We start from the raw sequence: 17,756 nt of genomic DNA on the forward strand, positions 1-17,756 counted from the left end.
GCTCCTCTCCTTGGGGTGGGGGCCGCCCCAGCAGCAGCCAGTTCAAAAGCGCAGGGAAGTCAAATGCCGTTTGATTCTGCCTCGGGGCCTCTAATTGCTATTCCGACGCGGACTGTAATTAGAAGGCCCCTTTCAAATATTTATACCTTAGACGCTGCCTATTTATCTGACAGAGACGGGACTTGGATTTGATGGGATCTGTCAACAGCTCATCCCTGAGCCAGGAATTGCCTTGCGGCTGACAGAAAACAGGACAATTACCCGCCACGCTCCTTGGCGGTCTCTGGGGACGCTGCCAGTCGCCGATCAGGGAGAGTGGGGTGGGAGGGGGCGGCCAACCATGTAAGTGAGCTCCAGCGGGGAGGATGGAGCTCAACAGGTGCAGCTGGGACAGCTGGTGCGGGAAGGGCAGATAATGGAAGTGCGCAGAGCCTGCCGCCTTGGGGCCTTGACCCCACTGGCTCTGGGCCTGTTTCCCCATCTAAAAAAGGGGCTAATGGGGGAGGGAAGGGAGAACAGCTCATTCCCCACGGAGACCTCGGCAGCCCAAGCCAGGCCACAGGATAGGGTCGGGCACAAAGGAACCTAGGTAGCTCTGAGCCAGGCCACCTCCTCCCCGTGCCTCAGTTTCCCCATCTGTAAAAGAGGATCCTGGGTAGTAACTCCTCCCTCTGGCAATCCTTTCGTGGCTCTCTGGGGTTTCCTACTAGAAGCCAAGGCCCTGCCCTGGGCGGAGCCCTGCAGGGCACAGCTCACAGGCAGTGCAGATGGCTTCCTCCTGGCCCCTCCCCTCGGAGCTGTACTCCTGGGGGAGCCGGTCCCGGTCTTCCCGATCCCCTCACTCCAGTTATTAAGGGGAGCCCAGCAAGCCCCCCTGAGGAGAGAGCATACGGCTCCCCCTTGTGGAGGGCCAGCCGCCCCGTTTTGTCTCGCGCCCCCCCGCCGCTCGGTGCGCGCACCCCGACAGCTGCAGCCACCAAACAGCGTCCGGGACGGGCAGACCCCTCTCGCCTCTTTCCCCCTTCCAGCCTCCCGCCCCGGAAGCCACAAAGGGACAGATGCGAGGCCACCAGACAGGCACAGATACCATCTCCCTTACCCCACCAGCTGCCCCACCCCTCCCCCGCCCTGCAAGGGGCCCCCTGGGGAGGGAGGGAGACCAGCCCTCTTGGGGGGGAGACCAGGTCCTCCCGCTCTTACCCCAGCTTTCCCGCGGCTGCACCAGCATCAGTCTTAGCCAGTGACCTCTCCGACGGTTCCACCCCCTCCGTTTCCTGGTCATCGGTTCAATTTCGACCCTCAATAGTGGTCACTCTCATCCCCTCTCCTGGTCAGTCTCGCCCCTTCTGGTGGTCAAGTCCAGCCCCCCTTCCCGGCCAGTCCCCCCGCTCTGCCCTCCCTGGCTGCGTCGCGCTGGCGAGCTGGGTCAGCCCCGGGCCGTGCTCACCTCCCGCGCTCCTCTCTCGCCTCGGCCCATCTCGGGCCTCCGGGTCAGTGTCCAGCGACTCCCGCGCCCCCGGCCCCGCTTCCCTCGGCGAGCCGCAGCTCCCCTCCCTCCCGGAACAGCTGAAGGTCTCCGTCACCTCCGAGGGGAGCGCAGGGGAGGGGAAGGGCGGGGGAAGCCTTGGCGCGGCTGCCCAGGACGCGGCCCCGCGCGGGTAGGGACCAGCGCGACCGCCGGCGCGCCCCCTCCCCAAAGTCCCACCTCGCGGCGGCGCGCCGGCGGCGGCGCGTAAAGTCCCCGAAAGCTTGAACGCGGATTGCAGGAGGTTTTATTTCCCTTTGTGCGGGTGACTGGGACCGGATCGAGGCTGCCGGCCGGGGGCCGGGATTAGGGCTCCCCCCAGCGCGGAGAGGAGCGCAACAAAGGATGCACCCTGCCAGGGTCACCGTCTCCGCCACGCAACTTCGCGCGCGGCGCCCGCGCCCTGGGGGAGCCGGCCAGCTGCGCTGAGAACCCAGGTGTCCCGGCTGAGCAGGGCTGGGGGCGTCCGCGAGCGGCGCTTAGCCGGACCTCGGAGCCCAAGCGGGGATCCCGGGGATCCCAGAGCGTCCGGGAGGCGGCGCCGCACACTCGGACCGCACTGCCCGCGCAAAGCCTGGTCTTTTCCGCCGATGCCCCTCGCCCTGGTCCGACGACCCGGCGCGCGGCGTTCAGGGACTTGCGGGGCGCCCCTTACCCTGTGGTCCTTCGAGAGCCCGGCTAAGGTGGGCTTCCTCCTCCCTCTTCCGTCTCCTCCTCTCTCTCCCTCTCTCACCTCATCTTTTACCTTACCCACGCTGAGCCCAGCCGAAGGGCACACCTGATCTCTCCCCTCCTTCTCCTTTCCTTCCTCTCATCCTCCCCTCTGAGGACCGGACTCAGAACAGGGTATGTGGGTCGTCCTATTACAGCAGCCAGGTTTGGGGTGATACGCGCCCAAATGGCCAAGTGGCTTCGGGACTACCTGAGCTTTGGTAGCCGGAGACCCCCTCCGCAGCCGCCCACCCCGGACTACACGGAGAGCGATATCCTGAGGGCCTACAGGGTGCAGAAGAATCTGGACTTCGAAGACCCCTATGAGGACTCGGATAGCCGCCCAGAGCCGGACCCTGCGAGCCCAGGAGACTCCAAGTTCCACTCTCCCAAGCACCGGCTCATCAAGGTGGAGGCCGCAGACATGGCCAGAGCCAAAGCCTTGCTGGACAACCCGGGCGAGGAGGTGCGTGCCTGGGCAGCTCTGGGGACGCAGGGTGCGGGACGCTGGGTGCGCGGGCAGGCTCTGCTCCCCAGATCGCGAGAGCGTGGTTGCTGCACGATCCAGGCGTGGGCGGGGCACCAAATACTTCCCGCTCCCCACCTGCCCACAGAGTTTGAGGCCTCTTTTAGATACAGGGTGCTGGCTGTCCTCCAGGCCGGAGACCGCCAGCCCTGCCTGGTCTTCCTGCCCCCGGCCCAGAATCCCCTCCTTTGAGCTTTCCTCCTGGCAACGGCCCTAGCTTTGAAGACAGACCCCAGCAAGGGCTCCTGAGACATGCCCTGCCCCTCCTACTTGATTCCCATTTTACCGAAATGGAAGTTGAGGCTGGCAGGAGAGAAGTGACTCGCCTGCCCAAGGTCAAAGGCGCTAGCATGTTAAGATTCAAACCTAGAGCTGTCTCCAGGGCCCAGCCTTCTTTTCAATATAGTTAAGAGGATTGGGGGGCCAACCCACAGCCTCAGCAGACAATGACTCACCAAAGCTCTCCTGGCTGGTGGCGGAGAGCAGGGGAAGATAAAGGGAGGAGGGAACGCCGGGAAATCAGAGCCCTGGGATCTAACTACCTCACACTCACCAGCCGTGTGACCCTGCCCAAGTCACTTGCCCTCTCCCTCTCTGTGCCTTGGTTTCCTCACCTGTAAAATGGGGATTGTGTGCTTACTGAGTGTTGCTCTTGCAAATGAACACATGTAGAGCGTTTATAGAGGGCTGGCGCCTACTACACGTTGAAAGTTTTGGACGGAGGGAGGCAGGTGTTTGTGTTGGAAGGAATCAGCGTATCCAGGAGAAAGCCGGCCAGGCAAGCTGGGGTTCGTGACGTCACCCAGCTGGGCTGTGGGAGCTAGGCTGGGTCTCCCTGGCTCTCTCCTCCCTCTTTTCCAGCCGGACGTTGACACTGAGTATTCAGACCCCTTTGATGCCCAGCCCCACCTGCCGCCCCCAGATGATGGCTACATGGAGCCGTTCGACGCCCAGCGGGTTGTCAGTGGTGAGTGAGCAGGGCAGGGGAGGTGTCAGGTCCCGTATGGCAGTAGGGGCTGACCCGTGTCCTTGGCCTCCCAGAACTGCCCTGTAGGGCGGTACAGCTGTATGATACCCCCTATGAAGAGCAGGACCAAGAGCCAGCGGACGGGCTGCCTTTTGCTCAGAGGCCTCGGCAGAGTCGGCTGCCCCAGGAGGATGACCGTCCTGCAGATGAGTATGACCAGCCTTGGGAGTGGAAGAAAGACCACATCTCCAGAGCTTTTGCAGGTGCTTCTCTGAGCCAAGTCCTGACCTCTGAATGCCCCATCCTTCATTTGTGCATCTAGTCACATCCCTGCTTCAATTTACAGAGGAGAGCCCAATCACCTGCCATGGAGAAGTTCATAGAATCTCACTAAAGTGTGAATGACTGGTAGTCACAGGTTCTTCTCCCTAGGAAAACCTGCATATTCTTTGGAAACTGAAAGGCTTTGTGAAATGAAACTTAACTTATTCTGCTCAGCACAGTGCAGGGAAAAGAATGTGGCTTTAGTGCCACCCTAGACCTGGGTTTATGTCACTTACTTGGACAAGTCACTGAGTCTCCGTTTCTTACCTGTAAAACGAAGATCATCATAGTACCTGCTGAACAGGATTCTCGTAAACTGAATGCTGGCAAGGGCTCAGTGACACAAGAGCTGTTAGACAGGAAGGGCAGGATTGCTTAGTTGTTGTCAGCCAGGAAGACTTGGGGTCAATACCTAGCTGAATTGAGTGAATTTGACTGAGCTCTGAACCTAAGTTTCCTCTTCTATAAAAAGAGGAACAATAAGATCAGATTTAAAAAATAAAGTAACTCAGGTCAGGCACAGTGACACATGCCTGTAATCCCAGCAGCTTGGAAGGCTGATCTCAAGTTCATAGCCAGCCTCAGCAGTTTAGCAAGACCCTGAGCAACTTAGACCCTGTCTCAAAATAAAAATAAAAAGGGCTCAGTGGTTAAGTGCCCTGGGTTCGATCCCTGGCACCTAAATAAGGAAATAAAATAACTCCGGCTGGGTGTGGACTCAAGAGGCAGGAGAATGGTAAGTTTGAGACCATCCTCAGCAAATTGGCAAGAACCTGTCTCAAAGTAAAAAAGAATAATAATGAAAAGGACTGGGTTCAATCCCTACTACTACTACTCGTACTACTACGAAATAAAACAACTCAGGCAGGGAAGATTCCTGCCTACATGACCTTGCCCTAAAAGTTGTATGACTGGGTGGCTGTTTGGGACTCACTGCTTTGATCTACCTGTATTTATATTGCGGATACCTCCAGTTTTAAGACTTGACCCGAACTGGGACAGAACCCCAAGGGAACTCAGGACCAGGTGTGGGTAGCCGGGAATTTCCAATCCATCCTTTCTATAATCATAGCCGCTCTGGGATTTGAGGCTTCTGCTACTGCCCCGCCCCTTCCCTGTCCCCAGCTTTATGAATGACCGCAGCCCTTCCTTCTGAAAGCTAATTGGTTGCTCCTGTGCCAATCCTTTCCTTCTTTAGCCAAGCTCCTCCTTTTCTGAGCTCTGATAGGTTGCTCCAAAGTGGCACCGCCTCCCTTGTGAAATTCCATTGGCTTGACTCTGCCCCGCCCCCGTGAGGTAGACTGAACTTAACCCTTCATCTCTAACACTTCCCTTCCAGTACAGTTTGACAGTCCAGAGTGGGAAAGGACCCCAGGCTCAGCCAAGGAGCTCCGAAGACCCCCACCCAGAAGCCCCCAGCCCGCAGAGCGTGTGGATCCCGCTCTGCCCCTGGAGAAACAGCCGTGAGTGGGGAAGTTGAAGGAACCATCAGTAGGTCCCCACTTACCGGACTAAAGTTTTCCTTTTAAAATTTATTTATTATTATTCTTGGTACTGTGGATTGAACCAGTGGGGCTCTATCACTGTGCTACATCTCCGGTTTCCCCTCCTGTAGCCCTCGTCTTTTAAATGCTGAGACAGGGTCTTGCCAAGTTGTGAAGGTGGGCTTTGAACTTGTGACCTTCCTGCCTGGCCTCCGAGTTGCTTGCATTACAGGCGTGGGCCACTGCACCTGCAGGCAGAAGTTTTCTTGTCTTCCTACTTGGGACCCTGGAATTGGGAAGAACTTGAATTCATTCGATAACTTCATTAATTTCTTTTGGGGGAGCTGGGGGTACCAGGGATGGAACTCGGGGGCACTCGACCACTGAGCCACATCCCCAGCAGCCCTGTTTTGTATTTTATTTAGAGACGGGGTCTCACTGAGTCGCTTAGCACCTCGCTGTTGCTGAGGCTGGTTTTGAACTCTCGATCCTCCTGCCTCAGCCTCTTGAGGCTCTGGGGGTGTAGTGCAGGTACAGTGCCTGCCTGGAGTGCCTGAGGAGAGGGAGAAGCCCAGGTGCCCATGCCACTGACCCAGCCCCAGCGCCGCCCACGGCAAACCTGCCAGTGAAGAACCTGCGGGAATTTCCTTGCTTGCTTTCCCGATGTCACAAGACCTGGCACCTGCTGGGGCGGAGCTGCCCCCAGGGTGTGTCAGGGACAGCGGCCCTTCAGGAGACATCTGCCCCCACCTGCAGGTGGTTTCACGGACCGCTGAGCCGCGTGGATGCTGAGAACCTCCTGTCACTCTGCAAGGAAGGCAGCTACCTCGTTCGGCTCAGTGAGACCAGCCCCCAGGACTGCTCCCTGTCCCTCAGGTGAGACCCCAGCCTCACAGAGTGTTACGACCACAGGCTTCACACTCCGGGGTTCATAAGGTGGGAGCAAGCTGAATGGTCGGGTGCCAGTGGCCATGCCTGTCATCACAGCAGGAGGCTCAGGCAGGAGGATCCCGAGTTCAAAGCCACCCTCAGCAATTCAGTGAAGTGCTAAGCAACTCAGGGAGACCCTGACTCTAAATAAAATACAGAAAAGAGCTGGGGATGCGGCTCAGTGGTAAAGGGACCCTGGTTTCAATCCACACTATGAAAAAAGAAAAAAGAAGAAAAAGAAAGTTGAAGTTCATCTATTTGTCCATTTCACACCACAGTCTCAGAGTGGGCCAGTGAGGCATTTTCTGTCCTTAAGATTCTAAATGTGTCTAACTATAAAATGCTCCCAAGATCCTACGAGGTGTCTGGGAGCAAGATCAAAGAGGACAAAATCTGTCTGCCTTTAGAGACAGATTCGAATCCTGACTGCCACTTTCCAGCTATGCAGCCTAAGCTGAATTACTCAATCCATCTGGGCCTGAGTTTCGTCTATAAAACAAGAACAAGTGTCGACATCATGGTGGCACTGTGATGATAAATTTTAAAAAAGCCAGGTGCAGCGGCCACGCCTGTGACCCCAGTGACTCTGGAGGCTGAGGCAGGAGGCTCTGGAGTTCAAAGCCAGCCTTGGCAACAACAAGGCACTAAGCCACTCAGCGAGACCCTGTCTCTAAGTAAAGCACAAACCAGGACTGGGGATGTGGCCCAGTGGTCCAGTGCCCCTGAGTTCAATCCCTGGTACCAAAACAAACAAACCAACAAGTGTTGAGAACAGAGCCCGGGAAGCAGAGGTGCTCAGCCACTGTGGTTCTGATAAAGTGACTCAGCTCCAGGGCTTTGCAACCCTCAGCCTGACTGTGCCACCCAGGAGGGGGCAGGTGGAGGAATTGGAGGGTCTGCAGGGAGAATGGACTAGGTGTAGGGGTGCTAGGAGTGAGCCAAGAGGGGTCCTGGGAGCCCCCCACCGTTAGGGTTGGTCCCTTCATTGCATGACATTAATTGAGCACCTCCTGTGTTCCTGGCCCTTTCCTAGGTGCTCAGACTCTGGCTGTGCCAGAAATAAAGACCATCTCTGAGATAAGGGCTGGGAGCCAAGTGAGACCTTAGGAAGTCAGAGGGGGGACTGAGGCTCTCTGAGACGGTGACTCTAGCTGAGCTGGAGCAAATCCCTGAGCCACACTGTCGTGTGAATGTGTCTTGGACACCTCCTGCCATGGCACCAGGACTTCTGGCAAGTTCCACTCAGGACAGGGCTTAGAGGGGAGAGGAAAGTCAAGTCCAGCAGAGTGCACCTGATCCTCCCAGCTCCTGCGGAGAGGTGAGCACGGGTCTGCAAACCAGTGCCCCCTCCAGGAGGACCTCAACACGCCCGTGGACTTTTACCGGGATGAGCCTGCAAAGGCCGCCCTGCCTTGGGAGCATGCTGATGCTGGGCCCCAGACCACTGCTTGCCAGAGATGTCTGGGGCGCAGACTCCAGGTCTGCCAACCGTGACAGGTGGTCCAGGGGACAATGGGAGTGTGGGTGGGTCTGGGGAGCTCAGGGCCACCTTTGTCCCCTGACCCAGGAGCAGCCAGGGCTTCCTGCACCTGAAGTTCACCCGCACCCGAGAGAACCAGGTCGTGCTGGGGCAGCGCAGCGGCCCCTTCGCCAGCGTGCCCGAGCTGGTCCTGCATTACAGCGCTCGCCCGCTGCCCGTGCAGGGAGCCGAGCACCTGGCTCTGCTGTACCCGGTCACCGTGCCGAACCCTTGATGGGGCACAGAAAGGGCCCACCTCCTGGCCACTGACGGCGGTCTTTCAGGCCTGGGGAAGGGGCGCACAGACGCCCTCCCTGACCACGCCGAGTCTCCTCAGAATGGCCTCCAGGGCCCAGGCTGTCTGAAAGCCCGCCCTGGCCTGGCAATAAACCAGTTTCTGTCTTTCTCCAGTGTCCTTTCTGGGCTGCAGGGAAATGGGGATCACAGCCAGTGAGCCGGGGCGGCCCTTCCAGCCTGAAATGGTCCCGTGGGTGTCCCTGAGCTGTGGGGAATGTCCCAGCGCCATGCAGAGGCACTGGCCCCTTGGAGGGGGGGAAGGAGAGCTCTGGGGGTGGGGCAAGAGCCTCCCCGCTCTTTGTCTTGGGGTCCAAGCTGGGGCTGGAACCTGGGTCTCAGACGCAGCTGGAGACAGACCAGGGCGAGGCCAGGGGTGGGGAAGGACCCTGCAGGGAGAAAGGCGGAGAGTGGCCGGGCTCCTCCTCATCCGCACAGCCAGGCGGCTCTTCCAAAGGACATCTGTCCCCATGGAAACAGCAGGAGTGGGGGAGGGGAGCCAGGCACAGCTGGTGTCACTTCAAGGTGACCTCAGGCTGGAGACCTGCAGGCTGGTAAACACCAGGAGCTTCTGACCTGGCCTCTGCCCTCCAGGCCTACCTGTGGAGGGGAAGAGACCAGGAGGGCAGAGAGGGGTCTTGCAGCGCTGGACACTGCTCGCAGGCTGAGCGTCACCTCCCTGCTTCTTGGACATGTCCCTACGAGCATGTGAGAGTTGTCATAGCCCTTGCCACATGTCTGCAGCCATGCCCGGGGCGCTGGGACGCCCAGATGACCACTCAGGTGTTCTCAGCACCCCCGGATGCCCATGAGCTCTCGCTTTGCTTCCTTCAAAACCCTTTACTGAACGTCAGGGGGCCCCGGGCGGCCTCCTCCTGCGCCCCTGAGGAAGGCTCCTGGGCGGCCCCTCCCGTGCAAGCAGCCCTTGCTCCTGTGGTCACTGGCAGGTCCCCTTTGGGTCTCCAGGGGTCTCCTTTTCTTCTGACTGCCGGGAACCCTCTTGGCGGGGGCTTCCTAGAGGGGCCTGGGCCAGGAGACCCTGACGGCCGAGATGCGTGGTCGGCCCATCTCGAGATGGGCTGCGGCAAGGGTGGGGGCCTGACTCAGCTGCCGGTTGGCAGGCACTGAGGTTGCGCAGAGCCGGTGACCTTCTCTGCTCCTGGCCAGGCCTCCATCTCCTTGGGTCTCCCAGGGGGCCGACAGTACATCGCAATAGAATGAACTTCCCAGGGGGAGGTGACACAAATCCAGGTGACAGTCACTGAGGGGAGGCTGGCCCTCATGGCCTACCTCTGGAGCCCCGTCTCTGTTTGGAGGACGCGGGTGCACGCCAGCCTTCACCCTCCCACCAGCCCACGGCCGCCCTCCCTCCCTGCGCAGGGCTGGGTGGGCGATGAGCTGCAGCTCCTGTGACCCGGCCACCGCGCCCCTGGCCACCAGGGTCACGGCCAGACCCCTGCCAGCAGCAGCCAGAGAGGAGATCCTGGGGGAGAGCATGGAGCACTGGGGTGGGCTCGGGGGCGGGGCTCTCCAGGGAAGCAGGGACCATCTGCAGGGAGGAAGCCCTCCCATACCCTCCAGGGTTAGAGGTCACCCCATGTGGGACTGAATTCAGGCAGGTGTTCACTGGGAACCTCAGCTTCCTCTTCTGAAAGTTCAGGCTAATCTTTCCTATCTCATTGGGTCACCGTGGAATAACTGAATACTGGGGGACATCATGAGCTCCACCACCCTCATATGAGCCGGTCAACACAAACACATGACAGGCTTGGGTCTCCATGGCGAGCTCCACCCCCTCACCCTGTGCCCCCACCCTCACCGTCCTTCCTCACTCTCTCTTGACATCCATCACTCATGGCTCCTGTTTTTGAGTTGCTACTCTGTGCCAAACCCATTTTACAGCTGGGGAAACTGAGACTCAGAGTGCCTAAATCACTTGCCAGGGATCCCATACCCAGGTAGCACCAGAGACCAGCTTTGAACAAAGGCCTTGCTCACTTCTGTCCCCCGATTCCCTGTTTCAGAGAAAAACATGTTTACACTAATCAGAATATTTGTCTTGCTGAATAAGCATCATAATCATGATAAAAATATCTTGATTTTCAGGATTTTTTTGTGGGAGGGGTGCTGGAGATTGAACCCAGGGCCTTGTGCTTACAAGGCAAGCACTCTACCAACTGAGCTATCTCCCCAGCCCCCTAAGAATATCTTATGTTTATTGATCACCTACTATGCCCCAGACCCTATACTAAGCACTTTAGATGCAACCACTCTATTTTCACTCAATCCAGCTAGGAATGCAAGATTGGCTGTATTTTGACAGCCGAGGGAACAGGCACAGAGATATCAAGTTACTTGTCCAAGATCACACAACATGTCAATGTAAAAAGTAGGGTTTTGAATCCAGGTCATTATAATTGACATAAATCCCAGTCAAAAGTTCTGGAGGCTGTGACCAAGAAAAGGTCCAGCACCCCCGGCCTGCTCATCTTGCAGGTTCTGAGGCTGGCAGGTGGTCCCTGGAGGCTGCCAAGCCTTTGTTCCCAGATGGAGAAGCCAGCTGTGTGGAGCTGGATGGGTCCCTTGCAGCTGCCAAGGCACAGCCTGTGACTCGCCTCTGTAACTGCTAATCAGCCCCCTTGACAGTGGAGGGGCCCAACACACCACCCCGTGGCAGGCACGCGCCCTGGCCAGCTGGAGCAGAAAGGGCTTCTCCTGGGGCCCGAGCCAGAAGCTCCCGTTCTGCCGGGTGGGTGCTGACACGGGCCCGAGGCTGGTGCAGCCCCAGAGGGCAGGAGCCAGGAGGTGAGGGCTGGGCCGGGCCTGCAGGGGCTTGTCCCCAGAGGCAGTCTCATGGCAGAGTGGGGATGCATGAGCTGGCTCAGGGCCAACTGGGCCCTGTTTTCAAAGGTCCCTGGGCACATCTTGGCTCTCTCTGGGCCTCAGCCTTCTCGACTGTAAATGGGATCAGCTGGCTCTGCTGATCTGGAAAATTTCTTCCAGCTCTGAGAGTTGATGGGGTCCAATTCTAGATTCTAGAATTCTCTGTGCTGTTGCACTCCATGACTGTACACTGCTAAGAGTCTGATACTTAAGGTACTGCTGTTCTAAGTTTCTAGAATCCTCCAGTTCTTTATCTGGGGGTTCTTCACTCTTATTTTCATTAGTAATAATGAAAGGGAGATGCTTTAGATCTTTTTGAAATCTTGACTTGTTCATTCATGGCGTTTTAATGTTCTCGGGTACCCTATAAATCTACTTGTGGATCTAAGCTTTCCATGGAAAAAGAGAACATGCAGAGCGGGCACAACGGTGCTTCCTGTCATCCTAGCGGCTCGGGAGGCTGAGGCCAGAGGATGGCAAGTTCAAAGCCAGCCTCAGCAACTTAGTGAGGCCCTAAGCAACTCAGTGAGATGCTGTCTCTAAATAAAATACCAAAAAGGGCTGGGGATGTGAATCAGTGGCAGAGCACCTGCCTTGCATGCAAGAGGGCTGGGGTCCACCCCCAAAATCACAAAAATTTAAAAAAAATTCTTTTGTAGTTGTAGATGGACAACATGCCTTTATTTTATGTGTTTATTTCTGTGTGGTGCTGAGGATTAAGCCCAGTGCCCACACAGGCAAGGCAAGTGCTCTGTCCCTGAGCTACACAAAAAAGTTTTTAAAAAGGAAAATCTGGTTTTGCTGTAAGAACCAAGATTCACCTCCTTAGAGACAATACATGCTTTAAATCCAAGTGCCTAGATTTTTTTTGTCCCTATGATTCTAGAACTGCAAGATTCTATTATGTGGTTGGAGATTCTGGAATAGGTATAGAAATGTCTACAGCAAAAGACAAGCGGCCCTACTCATAATAGCCAGAAGCTAGAAGCTGCTCAAATGCCCATCAACAGGAAATTGGGTTCCATGATAATGTGGTCACTTGTGGGGAATACTCTACAGTCAAGAAAATGGAGCCAGTCCTCTGTGTATCACTACAGCTGAATGCCTCAGAAGTCCCGTTGAGTGAAAAAAGCTAGACACAAGAGGACACACTCCACGGATGCGTTTAAGTGAAATACACCCCAGCAGAACAGGTCTGCGCTGTGAGCAGTCAGGACAGTGCCGGGGCTGGGGTGGCAGGTCTTAGGGCCCATGGGGGCCTACGAGGGTCCAGAATTTGTGATTTCCAGCTGGGCGGCTGCATGCTCTGGACACGCTCATTTCTCCGTAGGTGGAATATATTTTAACAATACTTTTTAAAAGGATTCTAGAATTATTTTGATCAAAACTCCAGAATTGTATGTTTTCAAGTCTTTACAATTGTGATGTTCTGAACAGGAATCAGAAACTCCAAGTGTGGGCCAAATTCAGCTTACCGGCTGCGTTTTTAAAATAAAGTGTTATTGAAACCCAGTCACATCCAATCATTCATGCACTGCCTGGCATTTACGTGTTGCCTGGTGTTCGCAGCAGTCGCCACAGAGGTCATGTGGCCACAAGCAGAAACAATTCACCGCGTGACCCTGGACAGGTGGTGAGCCAGGACCTGGCCCAGGAGTTCTGGACACTGGGCTCCCTGAGCTGGTGGTCCTCCCCTTCACAGGGCTTCCCGCCTGGCTCGGGCTGATGTTTCTGGGGGTTTGAGATCAGGGGTCTCCACGTCTCTACCTGGGTCTACCAGGAGCTGTGCGAGCGGCCTCTGCCTCGGCCAACCCAGGGGCCTCGCGGTTGCCTGCACATAGACCTTGCTGCCCTTGAAACTCACGTGGTCCAATCTCAGGGTTAGGTCCCCAAGCTGGTAACCAACAGCTGGCACAAGATATCCCTGTCCTTGTCCACTGTACACAGAGCTGTTCCCAGACCCTGACCTGGGTCACCTAGCCAGACAGGGCCACCTCCCTGCCTGGCTGACCTGCAGCGACTTGGGCCTTGGCTGTGGCTCCCTGCAGCACCAAGGAGAGAGCCCAGCCCTCTATCAGCGTGCAGCCTGCACACACGCCCCATTCAACCCTAGAGAGCCTGGGAGGTTTGGAGCCTGTGAATCCTCCTGGCTATAATCTGTGAAATGGGCCTGTCAGGTCAACTCCTGCAGGATGCTGGAATGGACTCTAGGACATGTCTAGCTCTCGGCCACACCAATACGTCCAGCCCTAGGTGGGGCGTGGTAGATGCAGACAGCACGGGGATGAACACCCTGCCCTCTGGGAACTCGGAGTCGGGGTGAGAGGCAGAAAGCCATGAAACCAGAATGGCGAGGGAGGAAGGGGACTGGGGAGGGCAGCCAAGCACGACAGGGGGTCGGCTTCCGAGGGTGTCAGGATAGTCCTCTCTGAGGTGGGGGCCTTGAGCAGCGATCTGGACAGCAAGAAGTAGCCGTTCAGGAAGGAAGAGCAGAAGGCACAGCCATGCAAAGGGCCTGGGGCAGGACCAAGCCTGGCATGTTGCAGGAGCAGTAAGGAGGCCTGGGCGGCGGGAGCAGAGTGAGCAGAGGAGGAGCAGGGGGGAGACCAGAGGCCAGCAGGCCGCGGGGAAGCGGGGAGGGGCAGTTGGGAACAGGGAGGCGGAGTCCAAGTCAAGGGTTTGGTTTTTGGAGCTGAAGAAATAGCTCCTGTCGGAGAGCATTGGCCTAGCATGCGGAAGGACCGCGGTTCGAATCCCAGGCCGCTCAAAAAAAAAAAAAACACACAAAAAGGGTTTGGTTTTGTTTGGGCGCTGGTCTTTGCAGTGCTGGGGTGGAGCCCTGGCCTTGCACATCCTAGGCAAGCCCCTGCCACTGAGTGACGTCCCCTCGAGGCCCTGCCATGCCGGGTGTGCACACTGGGCCTGGTCCAATTCATGTTTTCACAAGATCACCTAATGCTGTTAGATAAATAATGGTAACAGATGAACTTGGCAAAAGTTAAGGTAGCTGGGCATGATGGAAGTTTAAGAAACAGTCCAAGTGAATAAATCAAAAGAAACCAGGGAAGCCAGGCGCACATCTACAATCCCAGCAACTCAGGAGGCTGAGATAGGAGGATCGCAAATTTGAGGCCAGCCTCACCAACTTAGTGAGACTCTCAGCAACTTGGCGAGACCCTGTCTCAAACTAAAAATTTCAGAAAGGGCTGGGGTTGTGGCTCGGTGGTGGAGCGCCCCGGTACAACCCCTCAGAGCCACAACAACAGGAGAACCAAGCAGGAGGCTGGATCCAAGCCAGGGCCTAGGGAGGCGGCCGGGGCGGGAGCCACTGGAATCTCAGCTCACTGGCAGGTCCTGCCCTCCACGGCCACGTTCAGCTGCCAGCCTGACACTGCCCCATCCGCTGACCGTCACCAGCTGCCACCGTCAGTGGGGTCCTCGTAGGGCACCCTGGCTGGTCCTGCGGCGGTTTCCCAGGAAGGTCTGGCAGAGCTGCTTTGCACCCCAGTCATGGTGCCCTCATCTCTCAGGGACGGTCCCTCCCTCGCCACACAGGCACTCATTTGCAGAGGCTGCCCGACAGGAGACCGTGGGGGCCGCCCGGGAGCCCAGGCCCTGGCTTGGTGAGGAGGAGACCCCGGCAGGCTCTGGGGTCAGGACTTGGCCTCTCTCCTCCCTCTGCGCTGCTGGGGTGAACCTGGGACACCCGCGTGCCGCTGAAGCCAGAATTGGGGACAGGCAGTTAGTGTAGAAATAGGGAATCGGGTCAGATCGAGAAAATGGAGGCCATAAAACCATCTGCCTCTGGAAGTTGGAGACTGCTGTGGGAGAATGGAATGTCAAGGACCTGCAGAACCCATTGATAACCAAATTTACCTGCCCTTGTCAGAGACTGCAGGCAAGAAGATGCTGATTAATGCCCCCTGGGCCCTTACCTGCCTGAGTCACTTTGACCCTCCCCTGCCCCATCCGCTTCTCACCTGCAAAACCAGGCCTAACCTGTAGGCAGGAAGGAAAGAGATAAGGGGAGAGAATGGGAGAATAAAACCCATAAAAAGGACAGGATTTGCTCATCCCACGGATTCCGCCTTTGGGTCCCCTTCTTCCACCCGGGAGAAGTCTGCTTTTACTTTTCTTTAATAAAGCTGCATTTCCACTCTACATTTGCCTCGGCGTGCTTCTCCGGCGTTATACTTCAACACCTGAGGAAGCAGGACTCGTCACCGGTAAAGAGCGGTATCAGATTTGGAGGTCCCACCGAGATCTACGCCGAGGTAAGTAAGCCTTTCTCTTCGTGCACCTCAATCTGTCCGAGGTGCATCTTTCTGTTTCTTTCTGGAGGGCAAAATGGGCACCCGTCGGCTACTTAAATGCAGTTAGTGCAGCCGCCATTCTTAAGACTCGGGTGAAAGGTTTCCCGGCCCAGGCAAGTTTCCAATCACCTGTTCTGCAGGCATGTTGGGGCTCTGCTGAAGCCGTTTCCTACTTTTCTGTCCAGGCCCGGAGCGCAATTGCCGCCAGTACACAGTGTCCCTAGTCCTGATCTGCCCAGGATGCGTGGAGGCGGAGGAAGGGTTGGAACAACTGCGGGGTTCTCGGCCCGGGCTACTCTTGGGTGAACCCCAAAGGTTCCTTCTCCGGACTCCCCCTCCCGACAGCCCTAAGGGGTATCCAAGGCGATCGGTAGACAAATGGCACTGAGGGAAAGCGCCAATTACATTTGCCTCCGTATGGGCCGTGCACCACACCACACACATCCATTCCCTCCTGGATGTTTCCCTTTCACTCGCCGATCAGACATTAAACATTCAGATGGTAGGATTAAGAGAAAGACATAAGAAAATTATGTAGAAAATGCTTAGGTTATCTTTGTTTGCATATTTAGCCTTTGCTAGTGTGTTTAAAGTTTTCCTGTGCTTAAAGGTGCTCAGTGTGTTCTAAGCTGCAGGGAGGATGTATATTTTAATTCGAGGCCTCCCTTGAATCCCTCAGGGAACAGGGTATTATCTGTCTAACAATCAATAGGTGTCCCCCTCACCCTTTGGAGATTCCTTTAGTCTACAAAATAGGCAGTAAGATGTGCAATTCTTTTGTTGTGGGTCCCTCTTAATTAGGAATTCATAGTGGCAGGGAGGAAAGCAGTAATGCCCTTAAGTCTGAATCCTCCAAGGGTCTCTAGCACAGGGCAAACTAGAACCCTAGCACTTTGCCAAAGAAGGCCAGAAATCACTTTGGCAAAGCCAAGTAGCGAGAGACGGGTTTTCTGGACCGTATTGAAGCTCAAACTTAGGGAGACGTCCCTAAATATGGTCTCCGGCGCGGGCGCCTGAGGTCTATTTTTCTTTTCTTCCACTTAGATGGGAGCTTCACTCTCAACAGTATTGCCAGGTTCACCACTAGCCTGCATACTGAAAAACTGGGACAAATTTGACCCACAGACACTCAAGAAAAAGCGCCTCATTTTCTTCTGCCGCCAGGCCTGGCCTCAATACAAACTCTCTGATGGAGAATCTTGGCCGCCAGAGGGAAGTATAAATTTTAATACCATTTTACAGCTTGATAAATTTTGCAAAAGGGAAGGAAAATGGTGTGAGGTACCTTATGTTCAAATCTTCTTTATTCTAAGGGAAGATCCCAAATTATGCCAACAATGTAAAATAGACTCAGCCATAACCACTACCAGAAAGGAAGAAAACCTTAAAGAGTCACCTACTGAGGGAAAGAAATTTTCTGCTAGTGTCCATCAGCAGGCCTCCTGTCCTCCATACCGTGGTCCTTCTCCATCTGCCCCAGTGGACAGATCAAATATACTACCTCTCCAGGAGATGCCAGGAGGAGAATTTGGACCAATTAAAGTATACAACCCTTTCTCCCTCCAAGACCTAAGACAGATAAAAACAGACCTAGGGAAATTTTCAGAAGATCCAGATAAATATATTGAGGTGTTTCAAAACCTATGCCAGGTGTTTGACCTCACCTGGAAGGATATTATCCTGTTACTTAACCAGACTTTAACCTCCAATGAGAAGGAAGCCACTCTAAAAGCAGCTGAACAATTTGGGGATGACCTACACCTTGCTCATGCCCCAGGAGCCCAAACTAGATCCAAACCCAACTATCCATCGGGAGCACAGGCAGTTCCAAGAAATGATCCCGACTGGGATCCAAACGATGAACAGGACGCTTGGAAGATCAGACACTTCCAAATGTTAGTCCTCGAGGCCCTTAGGAGAATCAAACAGAAGCCTATTAACTATTCCAAGGTTTCTGAAATTATACAAGGTCCCGAGGAAAGCCCAGCTATTTTTATGGAGAAACTCAGGGAGGCAATGAGAAAACACACCACCGTGGATCCTGAATCCACAGAGGGCCATTTACTTTTAAAGGACAAATTTATCATTCAGTCAGCCCCAGACATTCGGAGGAAATTACAGAAATTGGCACATGGCCCTGATCAATCCTTAGATGATATCCTCCGACTTGCAACTTCCGTTTTTTATAATCGAGATGTAGAGGAAAAGAAGGAAAAAGAGCGTAGAGACGAGAAAAAGGCTGAAGCGCTGGTCTCAGCCCTAAGAGGAGTTCGCTTCCCG

The 17,756-nt window shown here is 55.6% G+C and overlaps 1 protein-coding gene across 7 annotated transcripts; it reads left to right on the top strand.

Annotated features, from left to right (window-relative positions):
* Positions 1-1,575: 1,575 nt before the first annotated feature.
* SHD (Src homology 2 domain containing transforming protein D) lies at positions 1,576-12,636 on the top strand (the record flags this gene model as incomplete). Of its 7 annotated transcripts, none has more annotated exons than XM_079114025.1 (7): positions 1,576-2,208; positions 2,395-2,702; positions 3,624-3,729; positions 3,804-3,992; positions 5,393-5,516; positions 6,294-6,413; positions 12,174-12,636. In XM_079114025.1, the coding sequence occupies exons 2-7, from the start codon at positions 2,424-2,426 to the stop codon at positions 12,262-12,264; spliced, it is 909 nt and encodes a 302-aa protein (XP_078970151.1). In that variant the 5' UTR covers positions 1,576-2,208; positions 2,395-2,423. The 7 variants fall into 7 exon arrangements, with proteins under 7 accessions (XP_078970151.1, XP_078970152.1, XP_078970150.1 ...); XM_079114026.1 differs by having other exon boundaries at positions 12,050-12,185; XM_079114024.1 differs by lacking the exon at positions 12,174-12,636 and adding an exon at positions 8,035-8,221 and having other exon boundaries at positions 1,583-2,208; positions 3,849-3,992.
* Between the last annotated feature and the right edge of the window lie 5,120 nt (positions 12,637-17,756).

Source organism: Sciurus vulgaris (assembly GCF_902686455.1).
Source record: "Sciurus vulgaris genome assembly, chromosome: 16".
NCBI lineage: Eukaryota > Metazoa > Chordata > Mammalia > Rodentia > Sciuridae > Sciurus > Sciurus vulgaris.